The following is a 26,872-nucleotide window of genomic DNA, read 5'->3' as shown; positions in this document are numbered from 1 at the left end:
TAGTCACGTTTCTGCTAGGTTGAGCATATATACAGGTTTTTCTATGCAAAAGATTTAAAAAGGTTTCGTTTCTAAGACTCAAAATTAAGTGAATGCTTAAAGGGAACACAAGAATTGTCAAACATAAATAAATCTCCTATTTGCACCGATGTTTGGGTCAAAGAAGAGGTCAAAATTCTAAACTGTGTTTAGACAAAACAGCTTGTGATGTGTTTATTATCTCTACCTTAAAGATGATGTACTGTCTCCATCTATATTTTGCCGAGGAAAATTAAGCATCACTCAACTGAGCAGGTTTATTTAATCCAATAGTACAATGTTTCAAAAGGTGTATCTTGAAGTCTTCTCAAACCGTTCAATCAAGTCATTTTGAATTTATAGTCGTGGACTACCTTAATGTTTTCAACTCCTGATACTCATCATTGTTGTACTTGCTGTGATTTTACGTAAGCTGCACCCCAAGCAAGCCGTGAGCCGGCAACTTTGTGCTCAGTTATTTTCAAGATCATTGCGTCTTTTCTTGTCCATGGCTTGCAAAGCTGTTTCATAGTCCTTCTGGGTTTTCTTTAACAATATAAGTGTTTTTCAACCTTACACTGAATTAAATAGTAGTTCAGGCAGCCTTTTGCAATGACAATTTTGCTAACACTGATGTTGGAATGGTGACAAGTTTTCAATATACTGTGCAGGTCTACAATCTCAAAAAAAACCCCAAAAAGAATATGCTTTCTTTAGCCAGGTTTTTAAAATTTCTTTTGCTAAACATTTATTTTAATGTTCTACTTGTCTTAGAAGTGTTTTAGAGAAATCCTGGTTGATGAATTTTGGAAAAATGAATTAAGCAATGATACTTTATCTCTCTCTTTAAAATGTTTAATCTACTGTTTTTGGTGGCTAAATATTGATGAATTGATATATTTTTTACTATCTATAATTGATATTTAACATTGGTTATATGTGCTAAATATCAAAATCACCCTTCAAAAAACATAAAAAGCAGAATCATGTTCAGTAAACACTGAATCTTGCTTCCGTATGTCGGTGTGTGTTCAGTATGTTTGTCGGCATGTGTTTGTGCGCGATTCCAAAGAAAGGCAGAGCAAAGCTTGACAGAAGGCAACAAGCTGTGTCTGCTCTGATCAGAGAAGGGAGGAAGAGGAAGGGATGTCAATGCAGTTTCTGTTGTTCCCCTAAAACCCCCAAAACCAAGAACAATGCAACACTACAGTGGACAACCGTAGCTTGCTACATTAAAGCCATGGCTCCACAGCAAGCAAAAAAAAAATAAAAAATAAAAAATCAAAGATAGACAAAAGAAATACAAAAACAAAACAAAAAAAAGATCCAGTTTATCATGGCAAAACATCTTAAAGTTTTCATTTTGTGCATTTAACATGCTTCTCTAGGTGTCTGCATTGTCCTGCACATTCTCTCAGCAGTTCAGAATGCAAGTTGATAATGGTGGAAAAGAAGTTGAAATGAAAAACTAAAGAAAACAAACTAAGAGAACAAAAAAACAAAAACAAATCAAAAACAAAAGCAGCATTCAATCCATTCCTGGATGCCGTGGCTAGCAAGTGTGGTTGAGAAGGTTTCATTTGAATGAGAGTCAAACCTTGCAGGCCACCCTATGGGGGCATTTCTTTCCTAAGCCAAGAGGCGGGTCGATAACTCGTAATAAACTGTACATGTCCTTATAATGTATGCGCCCGCTGCAAGAAGAATACAGGGGAGTTAAACATGGACACAAACAGGGGGAAAAAAACATCCAGAGAGAAGAGAGGACATTGGGAGCAAGAACACAAGATTGACAAGAACAAGAAAAGACTTTACAGTGTTGTAAAAATGATCCTTGAGATAAGATAAATTACAAAAACATCACTTCAGTGCAAGGCATCTTTTATGTAATGATTGTGTAGCTTTTATAAAACAAGCCCTTGATATCTGGCTAAAGAGTTGCAGCGAATAAACAATACAATTCAAGAAACAGCCCACAGACTAGAAAAGTATGCGCTTGATAATTGCTTAATAGCTGCTTTTGATGTGAGGAGTCCCTCCCTCTTAAATACATGTTTAGTGTTAGCTACTTGTTGTTGCTTCCTGGAATTTGTCTCTCTACATATTTTCAGAAAAAGCAAGTCTTTTCAATCATTGGCTAGTTATTTATTGTATCCATGTATCCATTTATTGTATCCACAAATGTATCCAAATGTATCCATACGTAACTCATTTATTATTATTATTGATGTTTTAGTAAAACTGACTATATAAAAGATCTCTAGGCTACTCTCAAACATTTTTGGTTTTAGCTCCTCAAGTCTTTTTACTTCTTAACGGTTAAACAGTTTGCAGGACAGCATAAGGGAACACACAAAATCTGGAATACAGATACCTTGAAACTTAGCATGTCTACAGCAGATATTTACATTAAAGGGAAGGTTGGTGTGGAGTATAGACACTGCCACATTAAGTTTTTGCCAGTATGCCGTTTCCAGTAGAGGGAGAAGATTTAGAAACAGGTATAAGATATATCTCGGGAAGGAGGAGGGCAGGAGAGGAGAAATTAAGGGATGCTCTGTGTGATGGAGATAACCAGGGGTCCCATGTGGTTATACACATATGGAACTATTTGGCAAGAGCTTCATTTTGTTGTGACAAGCTGAACACTTGGATCTTAAAGCTGCAGTAGGGAAAACGGTCACTATGTCCTAACAGTAGAATATGAGACAGATAATCTGTGAAACAATATTCAACTCCTCTGGTTTCTCTCAGTGGTCCTAGTGCAGTTTGCAGAAACACACTTCTTCCAGTCAGAAACAACCAATCTGACCCAGGAGGAATGTCTTAGTATTATCAATCGTGCTCGTGTATGTGCTGCTCATACCTTGAAGCTCAAGATTAGCAGTGTGTTACAGCTGGTGATGAAACAACCTAACGTTACAGGAAAACTAACAATTTGTCAATTTATTGACAGGCTCTGCTATACAGGGATAGCTGTGGCGCAACATAGAGCAACTGGAGGCAGAGGGGCTGTAAGGAGTGCTTGTTCAGACTTTTGACATCAAGTCCACATTTCTCTCAGAACTCCCTACTGCAGCTTTAACAACATAATTCCTTATAAAGACATTTGCGAATCAGAATTTCTTTTTACTAGAGAGAAAAACGGTCACAGAGTTACTCTGCGGTGACCACAGACCCTGGTGACAATCCCTGTGTGAGCAAACTTGTTAGAACATAAAGGCAACAATTTAACAGATCAGAATGTGATATGGTAACTTGATGTGTGCGATCCTATAAGCTTTGTGTTTCATTGTAGATGGGGGGTAGGCATGTTAGCACTCACCAGGCAGCAGGATCATACTCGGCCCATATCCTTACATACTCATCAAGATGGTGAGGTCCCAGAATAGATGAATCTCTTGTCAGGTACTCAAAGTTGTCCATGATGACGGCTACAAACAGATTCAGCATCTGCACATATGAACACACACAGAGAAGAAAGAAAAGTTAACCATTCAATTTGACAAGAGGTATCTTATAATCAGTCAAATAAGTTCTGCAGCTGGACTACTTTTTTCATGCTTTTCCCCTCCGATTCAATACTTTCTTGAACCGTATTTTGTAGCAATTAGCTGCCAGACCTTTAAGGTTTCTCTCTATCACCTTTGCACATCTAAAAATCTAAATTTCTGCCTATTCGTTTTTGGCAAAATAGCATAAGTACAACCAGACTGAATAGGGAGTGTTTGTGAAATTTAATTGACCAGTCTTGATCAAGTGAGAAAAATTAGCGACCCAACTAAAGAAATGAGTATCCAAAGCATGATCCTGCCACCACCATATGTTTTAAGATGGAGTTGTATTTTTCTACCAAACATAGCCGTATATTCTCTTCTACATATTGTTGCGTCATGTACATACATCATTGAGTAAATTAGTACATGTTTATGGTTGTGAAGAGATGTAAATGATTCTGTAAAACATTGTGATTTTCCTCTACTGGTAGGATGTGACTGTTAAACCTCACAGTGTGAACTCACCAAGAACGAGCAGAAGAAGATGAAGGAGACAAAGTAGAGGTAGGCCACCTGGCTCCCACACTCCGGCCCTGTGTTTCCTGAATTGATGTCGCACTCCTTACCCCCCAGACAAGCCAGCATAATCTCATGCCACGCCTCTCCCGTTGCGCTCCTTCAAATGCACAAAAATTAGATCTTTAGAAAAGAAGGCGTATGGAAGGAAACTGAACATTTGCACAAAGTGCAAGCATTACGATCATTACTGTATATAAGGACATCCACTCTTTCTGGGGATCCAAAAAAACATGCAAATAATCACCTAAAGAGAAGCATCAAAGCCTGCACAAAGGTCCTGAAGTTGTTGTGTTGGTTGATGGCACTCTCTCCATCTTCTTCAATAGCAATATTCCCAAATAGCTGCCAAACAAAGTCATATTATTTTTAACATTAAAATAAATTTTAGGCAGAAGTAGAGTAAATCTGAAAAACACATGATGTTGAAACTATGACTGTTATGCTATTCCCCTTTGGAGCTTGCCTCAAATCTCATTTGTCTCTACATTGCCCCATGATATAAATTCACAAGAGTAAAATATATTAAATGCATCTTCAAAGCACTGTAGGTAAAGTAAGGTGAAGGACGTCACCCACCTGCATCCCGATTATGGCGTAGATGAAAAACAGCATAGCAATGAGAAGGCAGACATAAGGGAGTGCCTAAGGAGGAACACACATGACAAGAAATTATAACATGTAAAATATACAGACTACCATCGCTTATAGAATACTAAAAAATTGGGAATCTCTTAATATGAAATAATTAGTTAAAACTAAATTAAGATTTTCACCAGTGTGAAGATTTGAACATTTAAGGACAGAAATAACAGCAGATATGCATACTTTACCATTGTTAGAAATCAAGAAGAAATCCCATCTTATGCATAATTAATGATTTGTGATTTTCAAACATTCTAACCTTTGGATAAATCATTTTTCTTTCCTTTTTATGAAGCTAAATTCAGCTTCAGATAAAGATTTATTTCCTGCTTGCCATCCACAGTGTGAATATGATACATACAGAAGTCTCAACGACAGAGTCTTGTGTTAAGAAAACAGTGAACAACTCGTTTACAGTATGAGTATTGATACATTCTCTACCTGTTAATTATTTCATTTAATTGAAAATTTAAAACTATATTAAACAACACCTGAAAAATATTTGGAATACCTGCCACAGGTTTCCTTTTTTCACGTTTTAGATATCCTTAAAATACATTTGCAAAGTTAGGATTAATTTATCTCGTTCTAACATCTAGGAGATATTCCGCATCAAAATTCTGCTACAATTAACAGGACAAATTTAATAGGTATCTGGAACTGACACCTAAAAATGCTCTAATTTGTCTTGAGAAGAATTATCTTTAAGAAATCTACAATGTTAAGTGTGCACATGAAAAATGGCATTCACACATGTTTATTATGAAAGTATGAATTTGGGGGCATCTTATTTAAGGGGTTGGGGATGACTGAAACACGCTGATGGGATGCAGTTTTATTTATTTGATTTTCTTTAGTCATTGAGTGAGATTCATCGATAGCAGGACTCAAAACACCAAATAATGCAAAAATATATATATATTTTTAAATAAGTGACTATTAAAAAATATGCTTGCCATAGAACATTTTAATGCTACGCCTAGCTTTTAAAAGCTATGCTGTATATATGACAATGTTTATGTTCTCAAAAATGTACACACAGAGTCTTAGGGTAATTTGAAGCAAACCTTGAACGACTGAACAAAGGTCCAGAGCAGGATGCGAATGGTTTCTCCCTGCCTCAGCAGCTTGATGAGACGAGCTGCTCTGAACAGCCTTAGGAAACTTAAGTTGATGAAATTATCCTATAGTACAGCCACATCATGACCAGAGATAAAGATAGACAGGAAGGTTGAAGATAGGAAGTGACAAGGACAGGGAAGTTAAAGAGGAACACAAAAGAGGGACGGAAAAGAGGAATTGGGGTGAGAATAAAATGAAACACTGGTTAGTTTTGCAGCAAGTTGTGGCATATCTAGAATGACAAAAAACATAAAACGGGGGGAAGAAACAAAAACAAAACTCAAATTAATGCAGATTTAAAGTCAATAGAAATAAAATAATAAAGAGTCATACAAGTCAAAGCAAACCAAACTCAAGTCAGCAAGGCTCCAACAAGCTCTTCATATCCAGTAGATCGGGCAAACAAAACAATGCAACACACCAGGGGGAAAAAAAAACAAAAACATTCAAATCTAACTAGCTTCATCCAATCAGGGGTATGTTATTAGTAGTTGTGGCAGAGAAGGTGAACAGTTTGAGTGCAGGACTGTTAGGACATTTTCTTTCAAAGACAACCAAATGCACTAATTCTCTCAAGGCAAAAATGCAAATTGTAAAGCATGACAAGCACACAGCATGCAGAAGGAAACAAAGCAAACCACAGATTTTACAGCAGCTCATGCATCACTTGAACAGGCTGACGAAGTCAAATAATCATTGTTCTGATGTCACAATCAAATAAGAGCAACAGAACCACAACTTACTAAAATAATTTCTTAAGTTTTCACATTTGAACTAAAAAGAGTTATGTTGGATTTTGTTGCTTTTATTTGATTTTCTTGATTATATAACATGTTACAGAATGTGTCCTTCCACTGTTTATCAGATAAGAGAACAAAAGACCGCTGTTTGAAACTGAGCGCTGAAAAGGACCTGGCAGCAGCACATGCAGGTTACTGTACGCCATTTAGTGCATCGCTCTATGAGTGTGTAGGGGTGTGCTTGTTTGTGTGTGTTGTAAAAATAAAGAGCTGCTGCCAAAGGCATGCAAGGGTCATCATGCATTACTTATTCTCTCTGCCAGGAGCAAACCTTTGGAGTCACTGTCTTGGCAGAAAAAAAAATAAAAATCTGCCAGTCACTTTCAAATGTGTGGGTGAATATGTGAATATTGTAAGCTCACATATTTGAATGTAGCAGTCTTTATAGTGTCTTAATCCTTTACAAACTCTGCTCAAGTTCTCAGTAAAGGATATACAGAGAGTTTTGTGAGTGAGTCAATCACAGCATGCACAATTCACAAACATAACACTGGCTGGGATGCCGATAAAATACATGCAGCAAAATAAGATCTCCAAAAAAATTACAAACCATCTACATGTGGATGTTGCAGACATATGGTTTATAGCAGCACATTTTTGGGATTTTTGGTTGATTCCAAGAACAACCAGACAGATTGACCAAGCCGGTTGTCATGGGTGGAACACAGAGGATTCATAGTGCATTTTGATTGGGAGAAATCACAGGAAGAAGTCGAGGGGGAGAGAAGGGGAACAGGGCAAAGTAGATTACAGAAGGTCGTCGTAAAGTGTGTAGACGATTTAAAGAAAGCATGTGAAAAGAAAAAAAAAAACAAGACAAAAAATCAATGGTCATAACATCCAAAAATCAGCAGAATAGTAGGTGTTAGATTACAGATTTTGCACAACTTTATAAAACTGATAAAACAAAAACAAAAAAACAATAACAACATTTAAAAAAAGATTTCCAACTAGTCATAAATTATTCACAGGAATTTGGTTGTTTTGGGATTCAAGGTACATCACCTCAAATTAGAAGAAAAGAAAAAAAAATCATAGTTTTAAAACTATAAAGAAAATACCCACATGGTTAAAATGAATCTTAATAGAAGTAATTTTCTTAGGCCTCTTACATTGAAATGCACTTTCACTGTTAAAATCTCAAGGTACCTAACCTACCCATGAAGTGGTAGGTTAGGTAAGAGATAAGACATTCATGGAGTTCAGTCACCAACTATTTTCAGAGTCAATAGCTACACATCTCCAAACTTCATGTGGCCTTTAGCTAAGCTCAAGAACAGAACAGTGAGGAGAGACCTTCAGGACATTGGCTGAGCAGCAGCATCCAAGTGTGTTACACACAATCGGATGGGTGAAGCACTATGCTAATCCAATAAACAAGTATGGATTTGATGGGTTCCAGGAGATTAGCACATACCTGTCTGCATTGTGGCAAAGGTAAAGTTTGGTGGTATTTTTCAAGAGTTGGGTTTACCCTCTTAGTTCTAGGAAATTAAATTTGTAATACTTCAGGATACTAAGACATTTTGGGCAATTTAATGCCCCCAACTTTGTAGGAACAGTTTGGGGATGGCCCCTTTCTGTTGTACAAAGTAAATGCCACAAAGACATGGTTGGGCAAGTTTGGTGTGAAAGAACTTTAATGTCCTGCTGACATCTACCTGACTGAACAAGCTTGTGATGTTTTTCAGCGGCGTCAGTGTCTGACATGATAAATACACTCCTGGTAGTGTCCGCTTTACTATTAGGTCTACAAGAACGGGATGTCCCTGAAGTTTACACGTGTGTGAAAGAACATGAGTGAATACTTTTGTTTATATATTATTTGTAAAAAGAAATATAAAACTGATTTTATTATAATAATAGTCTTAGGTCTCTCTTTGCCAACACTAAGAGTGAGATCATTACTGGAACTTTGAAGCACTGACTGTAGTGACTATCAGACATCTGAAACAAGCAAATAACATGATTGGCTGCTTGGACAAGCTGTTAACTGGGTCTATGTAGAGCATCAGCATGCTCCCTGCCTTGCTGATGGTGACATCGGAGTTGGCTGGCTGGATCCCCATCTCACCAACTGGGACAATTATATAAGACTTTCAAGAGACGGTCACGCATGACTGAGCAATGCCAGACTCAACGATGATATCTACCTCACGCTCTTCCCTTATTCTCTTGACTTGTATAAGTTTTTGAGAGACAGTCAGATTTAAAACTTCATTGACACATGCTGCAGCCCACCTAACTTATACTGCACTTCCAGAGGTTTTTTCAAATTTAATACTGGCCTTTTAGAAGAAACGACTTTAGAACATGAATGGCAAAATTGGTACTTACCCCAAGCTCTGTGACCAGGATGTCTGTAATGCTGCCCAGAACTGTCACACAGTCAAAAATATTCCAGGCATCTTTGAAATAGTTCTGAACAAATCAAAGAAGAGAGGGAGCGCAAGGGAGGAAAAAGATAGGGGTATAAAATATCCGCGGAATAATGCGGAAAATGATGTGAAGAAATTTATCAAGGTGGAATAAAACACAGAAAAAAACCCCATGAATTTAGAAAGGAAGGCAAGTATGAATAAAGGAAATAAATTAAGATGGAGAAAAAGGTTGTTTAAATAACTCAAGATGAAGAGTGAGTAGCACAGAAAAAGCAGCAGAGAGAGAGAAGCAGAATGAGAAAGTGGGAGACAGACATGTCAGACTCAGACAAGAACAGATAAAAATTAGATTGGACAAATGGACCATCACTGACAGTCTACTGGATGGATGCCATGCAGTCAAGTTAAGGACAAATTCTGCTGCAGCACACAACGAAAGCGGCCATCAAACATCATAACTTTACATATAGAGTATATATGACTTACAACATACATAGTTAAAATTAAAGTCTGAAAAAATATCTGGTTTTAATGTGTATGAAAGGAATCACAGAGCGCTGGTCAAGACAAAGAGTTGATATTCTGAGCACTCCTTTTTTATAGTGGTTGCCTGTAGCTAAACTGTGCATTAGACATAGTGGCAGCTATCAAAATAAACCACCTTGATACACACTTACAAACACACACATGTGCTGATAAAGGACATGTCTGAGGACTGGCATTATTTAGGTTTAAGATGCCCATGTTGACTGTGTTCTGGCCTTCTCACTAAGATTCAAATCCTCTTTTGTCTCATCACCGCCCTCAGAGTAATCTTTGCTTCTATTTTCGTCACCAATATGTCATTCACACGATTTCAACTAATTATTACGCCGCTGTTCCCACACTGTCCTTTATCTCCACCGACCATTCAGCCTCAAAATATATGTTGCTCTTTCCTTGCCTTTTTGTTCCACAGTTTCAGCAACTTCCCAATTAACCCTTTGATTTTTGTTAGTTTTATATATATAGTTTTATATTTTGTTAGTGTACAAAAAAGTAAACCACAACTTGAACTCAGTTTTCTCCACAAAATGAAAACAATAATGCGGAACAATCAATATGTGTGTTTCTACTCCAGAAATCTTTCTTCAGGAATCAGTTTAGGTCCATTTCCACTGTTCGTACAACAGATCTGAATAAATTTTAAAAGCTTTGTGCTTTAGTTATATTAGTCCATTGTAATTTTCAATCTAATCGACTTTAAATTGCCCAGTTAAAGTTAAGGTTTAGGTTTGTAACCTGTTCCCATTAGGATGTTAATGCATTTCCAACATGTGCTAAGAAATACAAGTGGTTTTATGTTTTTACAGGTTTCTAAGTACTATGTTGCTGTTCCTGTTCTTTACTTCTTATCATACTTGTTTGGGTTTCATCTGATTTTACATGAGGCATTCCAAATGCGTCACTTTTACAATGTATTTACATCCATATGAAGAAAATGTTAATTACACTAATAACTGAGTTATCTTCCAGGAACTCCACAAAAATACATGAGAGCAGTGTATTTTTACAACACAAAAGCCCACACACATATACACTCACCAGAGCCCCAAAGGCAATGATCTTAAGGACACACTCCAAGGAGAAGAGGGAAGTAAACACTATGTTGAGGTTGGCTAAAACTGCTTCGTAGGTGACAGAAGCTCCATCATACTAAACACAAAGACACACAGTACACTCAATTAGGAATAAATTAAATGCAATAGACACACATCAGAATCAGTCTAACTTATTCTGTATTGACTAAATGTTTCACATCAAATATTTGAATTTTACACTTTGGCAAAACTTCTTGCGGTTACCAGAAGATACAGTTAGCTTAAAGTCTATGTTAGTGATTCTAAAACTAATAATAATAAGCACCACTTAATAAACACCAAGTTCTTCTTTTTTTTGCATGAATTGCACACAACAATACATTATTGATGTTGATTGATGTTATTCCTAGATCCATGGTCTGCATTGCAGACAAAACAAATGGCAAAATCTGCTTTACATAACAAAGGGAGCCCAAGTTCTGTTAGTGGTACTTGTAACACTGATAACAACTATGGAGCTATGTTATTGCGTGTATGTTTAGCTCATTGTGACTTACCTTCATCATTAGCACCACGGTGTTGAGCGCGATCATAGCCATAATGGTATATTCAAATGGCGGTGACACCACAAACTCCCACATTTTGTACTGAAAGCTCAATTTATTCTGAGGCATGTGGCGTGTCAGAGGCCTGGCGTTGATGGCAAAATCTATACATGCTCTCTGTCCAAGACAAGAGAAAAGTTACATTCTAGTTCCAACTAAGTTCTCTGAACTCACAGTTAGAATTCAATTAACATAATGCTAATTTGCGATATTGTGTTAGCTTCTTACCTCATTCTTTTCCAGACTATATTCTTCCATCATTTTGTCTCCTTGTTCTTGGAAGGTGATGATAATGAGAGCAACGAAAATGTTGACGAAGAAGAAGGGGAAGACCACGAAGTACACCACGTAAAAGATGGACATCTCCATCCGATACCCTGGGCTCGGGCCCTGATTCTCATAGGTCGCATCCACTGAATGTTTCAGCACCCTGTGGGGGGAAAAAACAGGTTATCAAATTAAAGAAAAAAATGTAAATTCTCTACTCAATTTTACATAAGTATAATAGCTTACTGCGGCCACCCCTCTCCAGTGGAAACGGTGAAGAGGGTGAGAAGGGCCCAAGCCACATTGTCATAGTGGAAATCGTATTTCTTCCACTCCCGCTTCTGCGCCCTCACTTCGTTATCACGTTCATACACCAGATATTCGCCTCTGAAAGACACATATTGCATCCTCAGTATGACAAAAAAATTACTTAGGTTTGTTCTCATATGCATACATCTTTGGACTTCGGTGCATGTCCTAAAGACATTGGAAAGAAACAAAATGACTTCACAGACAAACGATATTAGGCTGTCATAAAGCACTGGTACTTCCTGACCTGCAGTCGCGCTCAAACTCTTTGGATTCATCAGTGCAGTAAAAGAAACGTCCCTTGAAGAGCTGCACAGCTACCACAGCAAAGATGAACATGAAGAGTAGGTAGACAATCAGGATGTTCAGGACGTTCTTTAGTGAGTTCACCACACAGTCAAACACAGCCTGATCACAGAGAAACAGAAAGAAGTAGGGATGTTGTTTACATTTGTCAAAACACATAAATCTATAACATGTATTTTTCTCTTGCCAAATATAACAGTATGGCTTCAACTTTGCAGAAGGTATTTTTGAGTTTGATGAGTAAGGTGGACATACCTTGAGCTTTGGAAGCCGTTTAATGGTCTTCAGAGGACGCAAAACTCGCAGAACCCTCAAAGATTTGATAGTGCTGATGTCTTTTCCTTTACTGCTACCCCTACATATGAACATGTAGACAAACACACATAAATTAAAGAGTTTAAGAACAATACAACAGCCTTAGCCTTCTGCATACCAAAATGGCCGTGTGCAGCCATTTTTTTGTTCGGCACTGATTCGAGTTAGCTCGCAAAGAGTAACTGCGTCAGGGTTAAATATATAGCAACACATGCAGCATTGCTATAATATTACACTACATCTTTACTTCTAAGTGTGGCTTTGGCATTGTAGCTACATGCTAGAGTTAGGTGTCTTTTCAAAACTATAGTACATGCTATCGATCCTGTCTTAATACTGTTGTTTTACTCTACTTGCTAAACACTTTGCAATGTATTTCAATGCTTTACACATGTGGCTATAGCCTTGGCTTGCACATGCCCAGCCAATGGTAAAATCTATTCATGCTGCATTGAAACCTTGCTTCCATGCTGAAAGATTTTTTATCTTTTCAGCAGCAGCCAGAGTGATGGAGAAGGGTATATTTTGGAGAATTATTTCTGGAGAATTTTGTGCGGTGTGGACTTTGCTAGACATAAATAAGTCTAGCTGCTTATTGATGTTCAAACAACATAGACTATTATATTCAAAGGCTCTCAGCCTTGATCTTCATGAGTACCAAGAGAAACCTTGGTGAAAACCTAAAACTAAATCCAAGTCATGCTCTTCTACTCAATATATGGTCACACAATATCAAATTTAAGAACTACAAATAAGTAACAATATTATATATTACATACATTAGATTACACCGTTGCAATTATGCATTAGGAAAATCCTAATGTGAGCTGATTATGAGCTGGGAAACTTTACAGTAGTTTAAAAGCTCTTTTAGTTCTAGGCAAATGTGTTTTTTCACCACACTTGACAATTAGGGTGAAAAGATGAAGTTTAAAGGTTACCAAAGCGATAGCAGCTGTGTACACAACTGCCAACTTCTTCCAGCTGTCAGGCCAGATGGCAGTCTGCTGGTAGTTATATACAAATTTCTGACTTGGTGTGCAAGACTGCACAAGTGGGCATGCTGCGCTGAGCTTTTTAGTGTAGCACTCAGTTTCTTCACAATGAATTTAGATTTTTTTTTTTTTTTTGCAACATTCTCACCCTTTTAATAATAAAAAAACGACAATAAATGCAAATTGAAGACATTTGTTGTTTGTCTGTCTTTTCTTCATTGATTTTGTCTTGTGTTAAACCTTCCATGAGCACCTAATGTCGCGTTGCAGCACTGTGATCCAGCCGACACATGATGTAGGTTAAAATGAGGTTTATATGTGTTTGGAGCGGAGTTATTTCATGGTGAAAGGTACACGTTTCAGCAGTGATGAGGGATGAATGAATAGAAAAACTGAGTGTGATCTGAAGAACAAATACTGAGAGTGCAGAAGGAAAGGCAGAGGAGAAAGACTGAGCAAGACAGAGAACTTTACCCGCCGCCGCTGTTGGTGATCCGAAGGAAGAGATGAGTGAGAAGTGAAAGACAGTAAGAATAAGGGGAAGAGACGACAAAAGACAAAGGGTGGGAGAGAGACACCGGATGGGACACAGAGAAAGGAGGTAATACATCCATATGAGAGACAGAGTTAGAAAAAAGTACGAGGACATAAGGATTGCTCTTCATTCGGTAAACTTTCAAAGTAACATACCCCTGCTGCAAAAACGAACATGCACATAAACATTTCACAAGCATATTTCTAAACAAATGATTAAATATGGTAATTAAAATTTCCTTTAAAGGTCATCACTCAAGTTCACTAATAAGGCATGCCTGACTAAATTGTTGCTAAAAACTGAAAACAAATTTTAATCTCTATTTATAGACACTTAATATTAACATGTTATGAAATAAAATCAAATGCGTTTCTTTTATATTGCTTTGAGCTCTGACTTCAGTCTTGACAAGAACCTCGGGTTGACATTGGAAAAAACCAGGACAGCCACAATTGCGACAAACGACACGGCAGCTCTCAGACCTGACTGATTGGATTAAAGGAGCGATAAACATCTCAAACAAGACTACCGATCCGTTCTGGAGTGCTGCTCAATTCCCAGAAATCAAATTAAGGCGTTATCTTGATGGGTAGAAGTCTGGTCTGACTGGTTCCATCTACCTAATACTCATTAGCGTTGTAAACCACAATTGTGGTTTAGCCTGATTAATTGCATAATTCACTTCTCAACTAAAACCCTGTATGACTGCCCGACAGTAATTCATACATTTGCATTGAAAGCAACTTTGGGAGACAAAAAAATGCAAACACAAAACCTAACTCACGTGATATGCAAAAAGCTTAAATTATCCCGTTAATGATATGCATTGATCTATTTTATACACATATAGAAAGACAAATCAATTACACTGAAACACAGAGCAGGACAGGGTGTAGGTAAAAAGATAACACACATAAAAATGAATCAGAGAGAATGACCCAGGAAAAAAGCCAGTCTTCTAAATGGAGCACCACCACTGAAGCCCCTGTATTGTTCATATTTTGATTTTTGAACAGTTAAAGCTTTGAAAAATAAGGTTTGGTCATGGGGCACCCAAATTAATGGCATTTACCAAAATAAATACATAAATAAATAGTGGTAGAAAATATCTGTATTTTATTTTCCTCAGTTGAAATAAGTAAGTTAAATTGAGGGTGTGAAATATCAGCTAAAAGGGGTAAAAATATCCCAGAAGAGTTGAGTAATTTAATACAATAACTCTAATAAACTGCCTTAGAAGACTGTCTGAATTGTTAACTGTTACTACATTTCAAAGCTGTTTTTTAATGATATTAACTTAATATTATCTTTATTTCACAACTAGTCAGTCCAATTCAATTATGTTTTTCTTTTATATAAACAGCCAATTTACAACAAAAACAATCTCAAGGTACTTTACGTCACTAACTGGTCCAACTAATATAATATGTTCCAGTTCCCTTACTGAAATGTGTGAATATAACTACCGTATTTTTAATAATCTGGTATACCACAGATGTAACAGGCAACAAGTACAATCTATAGGAAATGTGCTTATGTTGCTACCATTTGCCACAGCTAAGAGACAAAATCAACTAAGACATTTCACAATGATTGGATTAGTGCTGTACAACTTGAGTGAACGTATGAAATAACACAAATATGTCTAATTCCACTGGTTCTTTGTTTATACCCAGAGTAGCACTTAAACTCTAAGTTACTCACTTACAAACTACTTTGCTTCATCCCAGCCATGCAGATTAGGTAGAATTGAAAATACCTGCTTTGTTGAGGAGAAGGGCATGGAAGCCAAGTTCAGCATGACCTGGCCTGGCTTTGCATTGGGCCCACTTTAAGTTTAGAACGCCCTGGGCACTAAAGGGTTACAGGTGCAAAGGGTGGTCCTCCCCTCTCACAGGGTAAATATCGGGTTGGTTAGGAAGGATGCAGGGGCACTATTTTCTACTGAATGCTTGAGTGTAAAGCAGGTGGAGGAGGGCTTTGAAGGAAGAGTTGCTTGAAAATAAAAAGGGTTTCAAAAATATAAGATGGACTGGAGAGAGGAAGTGGAAAATAGGCAAATGTCACAGACTGGCAACAAATTGGCAAAAAATGGTTAACTGAGGAAAGGGTACAAGAAAATGTACATGACTCGATGGTAGGGATAGAAGAAAAAGCAAAACAGAACACCAGGAAGGAATGGAGAGAAAAAGGAACCATGGAAAGCTAAAGGGGAGTACGAGAGGCTGTACTCCGAGGTACAATTGTATTTAAGAAATGGGACATGATGAGGTGCAGGAACAAGGAAAGGAGAGGGAGAGGAGGGAGACTTACGTGAAGGCGAAGGCCACCAGAGCACCACTAACCACTATAAAGTCAAGGATGTTCCACAAGTCCCGAAAATAAGAGCCCTGGTGCAAGACCAAGCCCAGATCCACCATCTAGAAGAGAGACACAATTCATAACCAGATTGGTACTGGTTTGTATTTGAAACTATTAATGGAATTTCAAAAATGCTAGTTAGACAGTTTCTTTTACCTTTATCAGCATCTCAAATGTGAAAACTCCAGTAAAAACATAGTCGAAATAGCGAAGTACCTGTGGAATGAAAAATAAAGATCTAAGGAAGGACAATAGTTGTGCCAAGGCAAACAAAAAAAAGAAAAATATATCCACAAAATCTTTAAGATAAAAGAAACTCAAAAGCTTTGCATAACCCCCCAAAAATTATTATGATTGTATCATAAAAAAAGATGACTCATCTGAACTGTCCTCTCTAAAAACTAAATTACTCAGCCAGAAAACATGTAGAGGGAAAACCAGGGACAAAATGAAATATAAAAAAGAAAGTGAAATACATAATATCTTACACAGAATTGGTATAAAAATGTATGTTAACTTTCTTACATTGTTTCGAGGTGATTCAGGCCAGACAGGATCTTCAGCAGCCAAAGCGATACTGCTCATAGCAATGACCAACAGGATACACATCTCAAAGTAGCGTAGAGTACAAATGTAGTGGCATGCCCGCCGAAAGCTAGAAGAACACAACATTGGTTATTGTATAAATGCTATGTTGCTATATTAAATGCTATATTTTCTACTTCTGAAACAAAGGACTAACTTTAAGAATCCAATAAATGCATCATTTGTATCATCCTGTTTATGTAAAGTTTTGATTAATATGTGCTTAAAGCTTCTCTTACGGGTTAGTAGTGGACAAGATGAACATGGAACTGTATGGAGGCATGGGTCTGGGCCCTCCTTCACCTCCTTTATCATCATCATCATCCTTGTCCTCCTTTGCCGGTAGAGGCTCAGTGTTCGCATTTTTATTGACTGAATCATAAGTCAAGAAAAAAAGTTTTTGGTGGGGATTGGTCTGTAGTTTTTTTTTTTTTTTCATTTTAAATTAGGCAGTTTTAATTTTTTTTTTCCTGGCCTACCTTGGAGAATAGCGTTAATAGACGGGAAAATTGGCATGTCCACTGCTGTGTAGTCAGGGTGAGGCAGCCTGATCACACTGTGCGCTCGATGATGGCCGATGTTGCCGTAGCTATCCAATGTTACTAAACTTCCATGAGTGCCACTGTTAGCAAGATGGAGAGCAGATCCGAAGCCAGGGGCTAATGCGTAATTGGCAACTGGATTAGAATGACTTTGGCCAGGTGGAGAAGAGCCAGAGACCAGTTTGGTGTTCATTAGGTTGTCCATATCTTCACTGTACTGGCTATTCTGCCTGGAGAGGCTCTTTTGGATGGGTCGAGTGGTAGAAAGGTTTGGGACACTGCAATCCCTAGGAAAAAGTCATTGAATAATTAAAAAGGTGGTGGACTGATGAAAATATTACCAAAGTTGAGAAGTAAGTAAATAAGGAGGGCATTTGTTTGTGGTCTGAGAACATCACAGCACAGTGGTAACTCTAAACTAAAGACATACTTACCTCCTTCTGTGCTGGCACATCCTCCTCCCCTCTCCCTCTGATTGATTGCCATGTCGACTTCTTTTTGGCCTCCTCTCACCACCTTCACTGGCTCCCTGATGGTCTCCTCCAGCTCCAGGTTTGTTCATCCCCTTACTCTTATGCCTCCCTGATTTTCCAGCTCCTCCTCCACCCTCCTCTCCGTCCTCTGCAGTTTTTCGATGTGACCTTGTCCTCCTGTGCTCTGACTGTCCTCCCCCTCGACTGCCACTGCGGTTGTGGTGATGGCGTCTGGGTGGCCTCTCTTCTGAGCCTGGACCTGGAATGACTGTAGCGTCCAACCGGACGTGAGATTTGTGGTGATGCTCACCTTTGCGACTCCGCCTACTCTCAGTGGACTCCCCTCGATCCAGGAGAGCCCTGGGTTGGCCTGAACCGCCTCCACCTCCTACTCCTACTTGACCATGTTGGTCTTGCAGCTGCGTTTGCTTGTGGAGCTCGTCGGAAGAATGGTGCTGGGTAATACAGAGGTCCGAATTGTTGGCAGTGGTCTTGTTGGTGTTGTTGTTTCGGTTCTCACGGGGATCAACGACTAACGGTCGATCCAGGTGAGTTTTCATGTCAGGGCGGACGTGACGGGCGAAGTTGACCTACAAGAAGATATGAGGATACAAAAAAAAAAGACAGATGATGGAAAGGAATAAACACAGGGAGCAAAGAAGAGTTAAAGAACAACACATTTCATTTTCTAATCAGATTTGAAGTGCAAATTGTATAAAAAAAATGCCAGCCAGCTTGTGTACACTGATAGCACAAGTCTAAGGGCTAGTTTACGCCTGGTCCTTTACATTGTTGTGTTCTTCCCTCCCTGTCCTTGCCTTCCAGCGATCATCAGGGTCCAGCTCATTATAGAGGGCCTCACGACTGGATGCCAGCGTCTGCTTCCTCAGCTCTTTGGTTCGCTGTTCCCACACTGATTTATTGATACCTTTGTGGTTCTTCTGCTGTTCCTTACTGTAGATAAACAAAGGAGGAGAAAAGAACGTTGTTAGCATTGACAGCCTTTATTGGGCTGCACCTTGTGAAAACATACACTTAAATATATGAAGGTGATGACATGGAAATTAACACCAAAAATGTAAGTACATAAAGTAGCAAGGGCATAAAGACACAGTGGGGCCCACAGACATTTATGGGACATTTTGGATAGGTCTATAAAACAGGGCAGGTTCCAACAAAACATAGCTACTGTTGTCTACACAGGTTGCCAAAGTGAAAGCCAGTTTGGCCTTACTTACTGAACCATGTGTGGACACAAGTGGAGGATAAATCTGAGGCAAGGTCTGAAATCATTGACACAATTGACACAACCTGCTTACACGCAATTTGTAAAGAAATAAAATAAAATAAATTTAAAAAATGTGTAGTTGACAGTAGTCAGTATTACCCTAGTTGTAGAAAACTACAATTTGGAAAAATATAAATAAGTTTGGTACTAAGACACTAGCTAACATCTAGCGATAGCAGGCCCAAGACCAAAGTAGTTGCCATATCTCAGCTGTTTTTTCAAAGGCTACTTGATGAATCTTGATAAATCATTCATTTTCCATAAAGTGGTTATTAATCAAGAAATGTTTAGTTATTTAACCAGACAGTCATGTTGCTTCGCATGAAATTTTTATGAGAAAGAAATACCAATTTAATATATTGCATTTTAAATATTAATTATTTTTATACCACATATTTTCAGTGCTGCTGTACAGTGGGGCAGTAGCAAAGTTCTAGGTTCAAATCCTGGTCTGGGATCTTACTGCACAGAGTTTGCATATTCTCCTGATGCATGCTGGTTCTCTCAGGGTACTCTGGTTTGTGCTAGGCTATCACCAGGTGCTTCAGCTCACTCTGGAAAACGCAAAAGCTTTTCACCAGCAGAAGATTCCAAGTGCTTTTTACCAAAACCAATAAATACAAAATAGAAAATGCACTGAACATACAGTATTTCCCATTGATATCACAAATGGCAAAAAAAAAAAAAAATCTGTGCATCCCAGCCACAAGAACACCATCAGAATGTATCTTCAGCACTTCAGGTGATATTGTTAACCAACTGTCCAGAAGATACCTTTTTTATTTTTGTTAAATTTTGTATTTGTTGTTTCATACTTAGCTGAGTCTGTAAGACGGATAAATGGTGGAACAACCCACACACACGATTAAATTGTTTTCCTCCCCATTATGGTGGTTATTATTTAAATAAATGTATTTTCTGAACATACTATGCTGTCATTCTGCTTTTCTGTTATAAGTTTGAGTAAATAAATCACCGAAGCACTTGGAGGCACTCTCGGGAAAAATTGTTTGCCACTGCAAAGAGCTTGTGCGCATCCTTATAAACGACATAAAAATTTTTTTTGTGGCCTGCATCTTTTGGCTTAAACAAAGCATTCTTATTAACTAAGATGTCACTCATTGTCCCCCCTCAAAAATGGCTCTTAAACAAACAACCGGTGGGCTCAGCCTATCACCGATGTTTGATTAAATTCGTCCAATCACCCAAATTTGGTTGACTGTTTCTGATTACCTCAACTCACTGTTCCATATTTTCATGATTTTCCACAATGGGAGAACTCTGAATGTTGTCTGCTGCAGGTAATAGACTGACTACTGTTAATAACTCCACAGAATACAAAAGGCTTAAAATAGCAATCAATCAAAGCAAGATCATTAAAGCTACGCCCCCAGAATCGCCACTGAGTTGACCAAATGAGCTATTAGTGACCACCTCCTTTCTTACCCTCCAAAACTACAAACGTTTACTCCATTGTCTCTTAGGGCCAGCAGTCAACCACAGTAAAGCAATAGCAGTGCTGCGTGGAGCAGGCAACAACAACAAAAAAGGAACCTGTAACACAAATAAGCCAACATAAAAACAGCTAACGAAAGCCTGAAATGTCAGTTTTAAAGGAAAGTTAAACAACAAAGGTAAGAAAGGAAAGGAAACTGTTCTCAAACAAACAAAAAAAAGAAAACAAGGAATGGTTGTAAAGTCAAACAGAAGGAATTCAGAAATGAATTAACAAATAAATAAATACCAGTCCAGAAAGGGGTCGGATGCGTTGTGACACTCACTGTGTACTTTGTTGCTGAGGAGGGAAACAGCTGGTGAGTGAAATGGCACAAAATAACAGAAGGATTTTATTCCAAAATTGGTAATGTGTCCACCATAGCAAAGAGCGGGCCAACTTAGAATAATTGCACTGCAGATATTAATTCAGAAAAGTGTTTCATTTTCATAAATGCTAATTTGCTTTGCACTTTTTTAAAAAAATAAATTTTGGCATTTTGGAATTCAATCCTTTACATAGAGACACAATACAAAATGCACATTAAACAGTCACCCAAACCACTGAGTCAGCAGTCTGCTCCATCAAAATCTGTGCCATTTATGCAACGCTGGGCTTTTTGTGATATTCACAATGTCCTTATGCGGCATGCCTCCCACCATCATTCAATGTGTCCATGACACAAGGATTTTTTTTTAAAATCACTATTGAAGCACGCTTTCATTTTCCATTTATATGCGATGTAAAATAAATTATTTTTATATTCAAATAATATTAAAAACTCATACACAGCAAAACACATTTGTCACTGTGACTTTATTACAGTGTGTAATTTAATATGCTTTCATGCTAAGTAGAATATGATTAAGCTCCCAGATGATGAACATGAAAATTATGGCTATTGCCTATGTTTGTGCATTCCACTATGATGGTTTGATCTTGAACATAAAAATTGACTCTGTCGTCATGCTATTGTTTTGCAGGGTTTTATGTAGATTTCACAGTAGCCTTCTTTCTGAGACAACCATAGAATATCTTCTTAAAAGATTCTTTATGCATCAGTGGTGACCCCATGTTGAAAATCCCTGCTTGGAAAAGGAAGGACTGTTTCGAGAAGGAATTTCAATAAATTTCCTAAATCCTTTCACAAGTTTGGGATTTCAAGAAGAATTGAAAACTCAAAGCAACCTCCTGTTCTAAAATTTAAAATAAGACATAAACATCCTCTCAATTACAAATTCAGTCATATTCTGCAACATATGGCCCAATCAGGTGTCATAGGTGGAAGTTTTTATCTTTCTAACTATGTATATTGGGAAACATTCCTAGAAGGTGAATGATAGGATGGAGCTTCTGCATGCAATTGAAACAAAGGCAAAATACTTTATTGCCTATGACTAAGACAAATACACATATGCTTACAGAAAAAGTGCAGATCTATGGAAACTAAGGAAATAACCATAATTTATGAAATAACGGACCAATCAACAGTCAGATTACTGTCAGATACTGTTTACAGAGGCTAATGTATCAGAGGAATAAGGTCAGTGTCTACCTGTCATGTGTGGTGTCTCCCTGTTGTGCTGACCATATTGTGGTGTGAGTGACAGAGTGTGTGCAAGTAGGACGGCGTGAACTTTATCAGTAACAAAAGGAAAGACCCCTGTGTATCCAGAGAGAAGAGATCAAAGACTTGTCTGGCTCGAGGAGTACTGGCACAGAGCGGGGTGTGTGTGTGTGTGGGTGTGTGCGTGTGTGTGTGTGTGTGCATTTGTGTTTTATCAGGTAATCGGGTAATGTGGCATACTGGGTATGGTTCTGGGAAGCTGCCTTACATCGAGACCAATGCATTTTCTTTCACTTTAACTCCTCCTTGGTGAAGAATATTGGCCCATGAATGCATTGGTTAATTTTCTACACTATCTGCATGAGACCAGTTAGTTTGTACAAGACATTGATCAACAAAGAAAAACCTATTGTATTATGTATGACAGACTTATTATATATGCTCAATTCAATTCATTGCATTTACATAATTCTAATTCAGAATACATGTCATCTAAAGGCACTTTGCAAAAAGAAAAAGAAGAAAATTCAATCAAATACTACAGGAAGACTCCAAGCCAAGCACACAGTTCCAGCGGATAATTTTAGTTGCCCTAGTCAAAGTACTAAGAGAAGTAAAAAACAGATGTAAAGGGACACAACCAAAACAGACAAATGAAATGACATAAAGACAAGGCAGTAATTATATGCACGCCTCAGCACAAAATTAAATTTTTCAACCCAGTGTATCCCTCTCAACTCAAATGGGAAAATACTAATAAAGGAATTCTCCTGTAAAAATTCTTGACATTCAGATGGAGAAGCTAAAAGAAAAGACATAATAGTGGCAATAACTAAAACTCACGCTGCAATGGAGAGGTTGGCGGCTGACAACGGGCTGACTTCAGCCACCTCCTTTGCTTTCTGCAGGGCAATCTTCTGACTGGCAGCTTCCTCTTCTTCCTGCTCATCCTGCAGAAAAAGGATTATAGATGAAAATCAAGCACAACGTAAGTGAAACAAAGAGAACTGAAAGTGCAAATAAGTGGAACAGAACAACCCTCTTCATAAAAAAAATAATCTCTGGTTTTAAAAGTAAGAAACTCCTATAAAGTGTCAAAAAAAAACTGTGAAGTACTTTACCTTGGTCAGTTCTTGAGCATTGGCTAAATTGTCCACAGCGATGGCCAAGAACACATTTAGCAATGTGTCTAAGCACAGAGTTAAAAAAAAATACAATTCCTCTGGCATTGTAAAAGAGTACAATACAGTGTACCCATAAACAAACAGCAAACCACATATTTATAATGAAGAGACAGGTTATATTAAGTATAATTTATTAAGTATGTATTAAGTATAACTGTCAGTATTTAGCTTAGGGATTGAGGTGCTTATGTGTTTCCTCACACCATTCCCGTCAAAGGATACAGTTGCCAAAAAGAGTGAGAACAATAAAGAAGACAGAGAAGGCCATCCCTTTTTGAACTCCACCCTGAGACTGAATGCCATCATACATCACCACGTTCCAGTCCTCACCAGTGAGGATCTGTAACACACACAAAATCCAACAAAGTTACTCCAAGACTCATGGATATGACATACAAAGCTCAGACACATTTATTGGCAACCCTTGTAAAGATGTGAAAAATGACCAGAACAAAAATTCACCCTTTATTTGAAGAATATTTTAGATCTTTTATATTTTTTTTAAATATAGCTTTTCATTCTAGCAGATTTATTTAGTGGGGGCAAAAAAGCCAATTTTAAGAAACAGCTTTTAAAGAGAGACAATAAGTCACTGTTGGCAAGTGGTATAAAATGATAGGAACCAAAGCATTTTCAAATGTTGTAGTTTTCTTGTCATGTTGATCAGAGCTTCTGAGAACGACTAATTTGTAATCTATGACTCCCTGGTGTCATATTTATAATATATAATAATCTGGCAAATAAAACATTTGGCCAGTTATTTTAGTAACTGGCCAATAGACTGGATAGGGATACAGATTTGTCTTCAAAAACACTCTCCTTGTGGTCACTGCATTATTTTAATCAACCACCAGATGCTATCTACACACCCATTGGTTGCCTGGGAATGGTACCAGAAAAAGTATTTTCTGTAACGTAGGGATGTGTAGTTTCTAGCTTTTATACTGTATGTTTATGAGCAAATTGTTAAGCCCCATAAAAACTAGTTTTTCGGATCATTTTCCCTCCCTCCTGTCTTTCCTGTTTCAGAATATTGCCTCCGCTCACCTGAAACACCGTCATTATTGCTGCAGGGAAGGTATCGAAATTGGTCGGAGGGGTGCCATTTTCAAAATTAAACCTAGTAGGAGGTAAAAAAAAAAAAGAAAAAGGAAAATATAAAAAACACAACAAATAGCAGTAAAAACAGATTTGTCTCACAAGTAAAGCTCATTATGTTGCAAAAACAATTTTAAAAAAATTACTCAGAAACCAGCAATTAACAGAAAGCTGTCTCTTGGCGGAAAACTGCTGCAAATTAGGTCAATTATGAGAGAAAGAAAAAAAAGAGAGAGAGAGACAAGAAAACAGCACTGACTGTCCTCCGAAGAGCTGCATGCCCAGAAGGGCAAAGACAACTATGAAGAGGAAGAGCAGGAAGAGCAAGCTAATGATGGACTTCATGGAATTGAGAAGAGAGACGACAAGGTTACGCAACGATGCCCAGTACCTGAAGAAAAGAGAGAGGAAGTGTGTAATAGATTATGTTTAATGGTGATGGCAACAGGAAGTCGTTCATTTTAGATGGTAAGGGATCATATTTCTCTGACTCACTTGGTGACTTTGAAGATTCTTAATAACCTGAGAGCCCGTAGCACACTGATGCCAAACGATGTGCCCGGTTGGATGATTGACCACAACACTTCAAATATGCTGCCACAAATCACCTAATGCCAATATACAAAAAAAAAATCAATAGGTTCTACACACATTTGCATTTACAAATGTAAGTTCCTTTTTCACTTAAACGTTTGAGCAAACAATTTTTCACAATTTTTAAGTGCAATGCAGGATCTCACAATGCAGTCGAAACAGTTGAAGGAGGAGTTGAGGTAGGCCTGTTTTCCGAGGCCGTACATTTTAACACACATCTCAGTCAGGAAAATCCCCAGGAAGATGAACTCAGCATAAACTGCAGATGGAAGGAAACAGTCAAAAAAATACATTTTTACATTTTAAAATGGCAAAGTTTTGATCTTATTTAAAAGCTTTGGTGAAAACAAAAAAAATTGAGAGCGATTATGTCAGCCAACAAATTTGTCTGCATAGTGGATTTATCTCAGGTACATTAAGTGGGAAGGAAAGTGTTAAAAGTAGAGCCTAGTTAAAAAGATGGTCAGCAATTTACATCTGCATGTATACTAATATGATATACTTCTCATTCTATTTCAAACATTCAGATATGCAGCTCCTGGTTACTTCTGGATGTACTTGTTTGTTGATGTCTATGTCAGCTTTTTCATGGATTTAGCCAAATTACAGAAAAAAAAATGTGCTAACCCACTTCCTTTCTGTAAAGCTGTGATGGCAGCATTTGTGTGTTTGCAGGGATAATCTGTACATAAAGAGAGCGTGTGTTCCCTCCTACTCACATAGAAAATCTGAAAGTCGTTCGGGCTGGTCGTAGTGCACTACAGCCACACACAGTGTGTTGAGGCCCACCAAACACAACACGGTCCAGTAAAATGCCTGGGACTTGACGACGCGTCGTACAAAGAACCGAAACCGCCGCTCCCGCCGCTTGAAAGTTGAACCTTCGAGTTTTGAGCTTTTCAGACTGGCACGAGCAAATGGTGAACCTGGAAAATATTAATCAAAAACAAATAGAAATAACTTGACACTTAAACAATTTAACCAGTACACATATTGCTTCACTTGAACGTGCAACTCTGAGAAGTAAAAGGGCAACATACTTCATAGGTAGCACTTATTTCTGGGTACATTAATAATAAATGTTTAACCTCTAAGGTAGTAATGAAACCAATATAAGGTCATAGTAAAATCCTTTATGACCACAGGACTAAACATTAACCTTATGCTTTAATGATTCTTTGATAAAAAGGTTGTTTTGTTGGGTGGCACTTTCTAAACAATATATATATTTTTAACATTACTGTTTAGCGTTGATTACACTGTTTTGTGGTACATACCTGTTGAACTTTTTGACATTAGGTCCGATTACAATAAACTGCCCCTGAAAGTTTATTGTGAAGTGAGAGTAGAAGGATGTGTTAGTTTAGAAATTTAAAAAGTATGGCATGTGTTTCTATTCAGCCTTCTGAAGTCAACTCGTTGCAGAACTACCTTTTTTATTTACCTTTTGTGCAAATTTACTTACACTTACAGTTGCAAGCCTTTTGGAGAATATCTGTATCAGTGTTGCACACAAACAGTCTATAATTAGTAAAACCAAGTCAGAATGGACAGAGATTATCTTTGATCATCTAATTTAAAGTTTTCAATAATATAGGATTGGATTTAAATCTGGACTTAGACTAAAAAGTGTTACCATGCTTGAACAGGCATTGATCTAAACCCTTCCACTGTAAATCTGGCTGTACAATAAGGGTTGCTGTTCTGCTGGAAGGTAAACCTTCCTATGAGTTT

The 26,872-nt window shown here is 37.8% G+C and overlaps 1 protein-coding gene across 19 annotated transcripts in view; it reads right to left on the bottom strand.

The window, feature by feature from the left end:
- The window catches only part of LOC102225112 (voltage-dependent P/Q-type calcium channel subunit alpha-1A-like), an 85,952-nt gene that overhangs the window by 22,589 nt on the left and 36,491 nt on the right, over positions 1-26,872 (bottom strand). For 5 of the 19 annotated variants that reach the window (XM_023349196.1, XM_023349194.1, XM_023349191.1 and 2 more), the window contains exons 11-41: positions 25,858-26,064; positions 25,285-25,397; positions 25,040-25,152; positions 24,804-24,935; positions 24,494-24,566; positions 23,669-23,786; positions 23,384-23,451; positions 23,106-23,212; positions 20,945-20,995; positions 18,701-18,866; positions 17,874-18,502; positions 17,377-17,726; positions 17,137-17,269; positions 16,838-16,967; positions 16,469-16,528; positions 16,265-16,371; positions 13,891-13,899; positions 12,362-12,461; positions 12,048-12,208; positions 11,738-11,878; positions 11,453-11,654; positions 11,177-11,341; positions 10,624-10,734; positions 8,996-9,079; positions 7,209-7,211; positions 5,804-5,920; positions 4,671-4,736; positions 4,339-4,436; positions 4,041-4,191; positions 3,344-3,471; positions 1,616-1,712 (exon numbers count right to left, since the gene is read on the bottom strand). In XM_023349196.1, the coding sequence (XP_023204964.1) occupies positions 1,616-1,712; positions 3,344-3,471; positions 4,041-4,191; positions 4,339-4,436; positions 4,671-4,736; positions 5,804-5,920; positions 7,209-7,211; positions 8,996-9,079; positions 10,624-10,734; positions 11,177-11,341; positions 11,453-11,654; positions 11,738-11,878; positions 12,048-12,208; positions 12,362-12,461; positions 13,891-13,899; positions 16,265-16,371; positions 16,469-16,528; positions 16,838-16,967; positions 17,137-17,269; positions 17,377-17,726; positions 17,874-18,502; positions 18,701-18,866; positions 20,945-20,995; positions 23,106-23,212; positions 23,384-23,451; positions 23,669-23,786; positions 24,494-24,566; positions 24,804-24,935; positions 25,040-25,152; positions 25,285-25,397; positions 25,858-26,064 (4,190 nt within the window). The remainder of the gene's footprint in view (positions 1-1,615; positions 1,713-3,343; positions 3,472-4,040; positions 4,192-4,338; positions 4,437-4,670; positions 4,737-5,803; positions 5,921-7,208; positions 7,212-8,995; positions 9,080-10,623; positions 10,735-11,176; positions 11,342-11,452; positions 11,655-11,737; positions 11,879-12,047; positions 12,209-12,361; positions 12,462-13,890; positions 13,900-16,264; positions 16,372-16,468; positions 16,529-16,837; positions 16,968-17,136; positions 17,270-17,376; positions 17,727-17,873; positions 18,503-18,700; positions 18,867-20,944; positions 20,996-23,105; positions 23,213-23,383; positions 23,452-23,668; positions 23,787-24,493; positions 24,567-24,803; positions 24,936-25,039; positions 25,153-25,284; positions 25,398-25,857; positions 26,065-26,872) is intronic. The other 14 variants (XM_023349182.1, XM_023349185.1, XM_023349195.1 and 11 more) reach the window with 11 other exon arrangements.

Source organism: Xiphophorus maculatus, chromosome 16, assembly GCF_002775205.1.
Source record: "Xiphophorus maculatus strain JP 163 A chromosome 16, X_maculatus-5.0-male, whole genome shotgun sequence".
NCBI classification, from domain to species: Eukaryota; Metazoa; Chordata; class Actinopteri; order Cyprinodontiformes; family Poeciliidae; genus Xiphophorus; species Xiphophorus maculatus.
The sequence above is the reverse complement of the archived record's forward strand: the minus strand, read 5'-3'. Positions and strand labels throughout refer to the sequence as shown.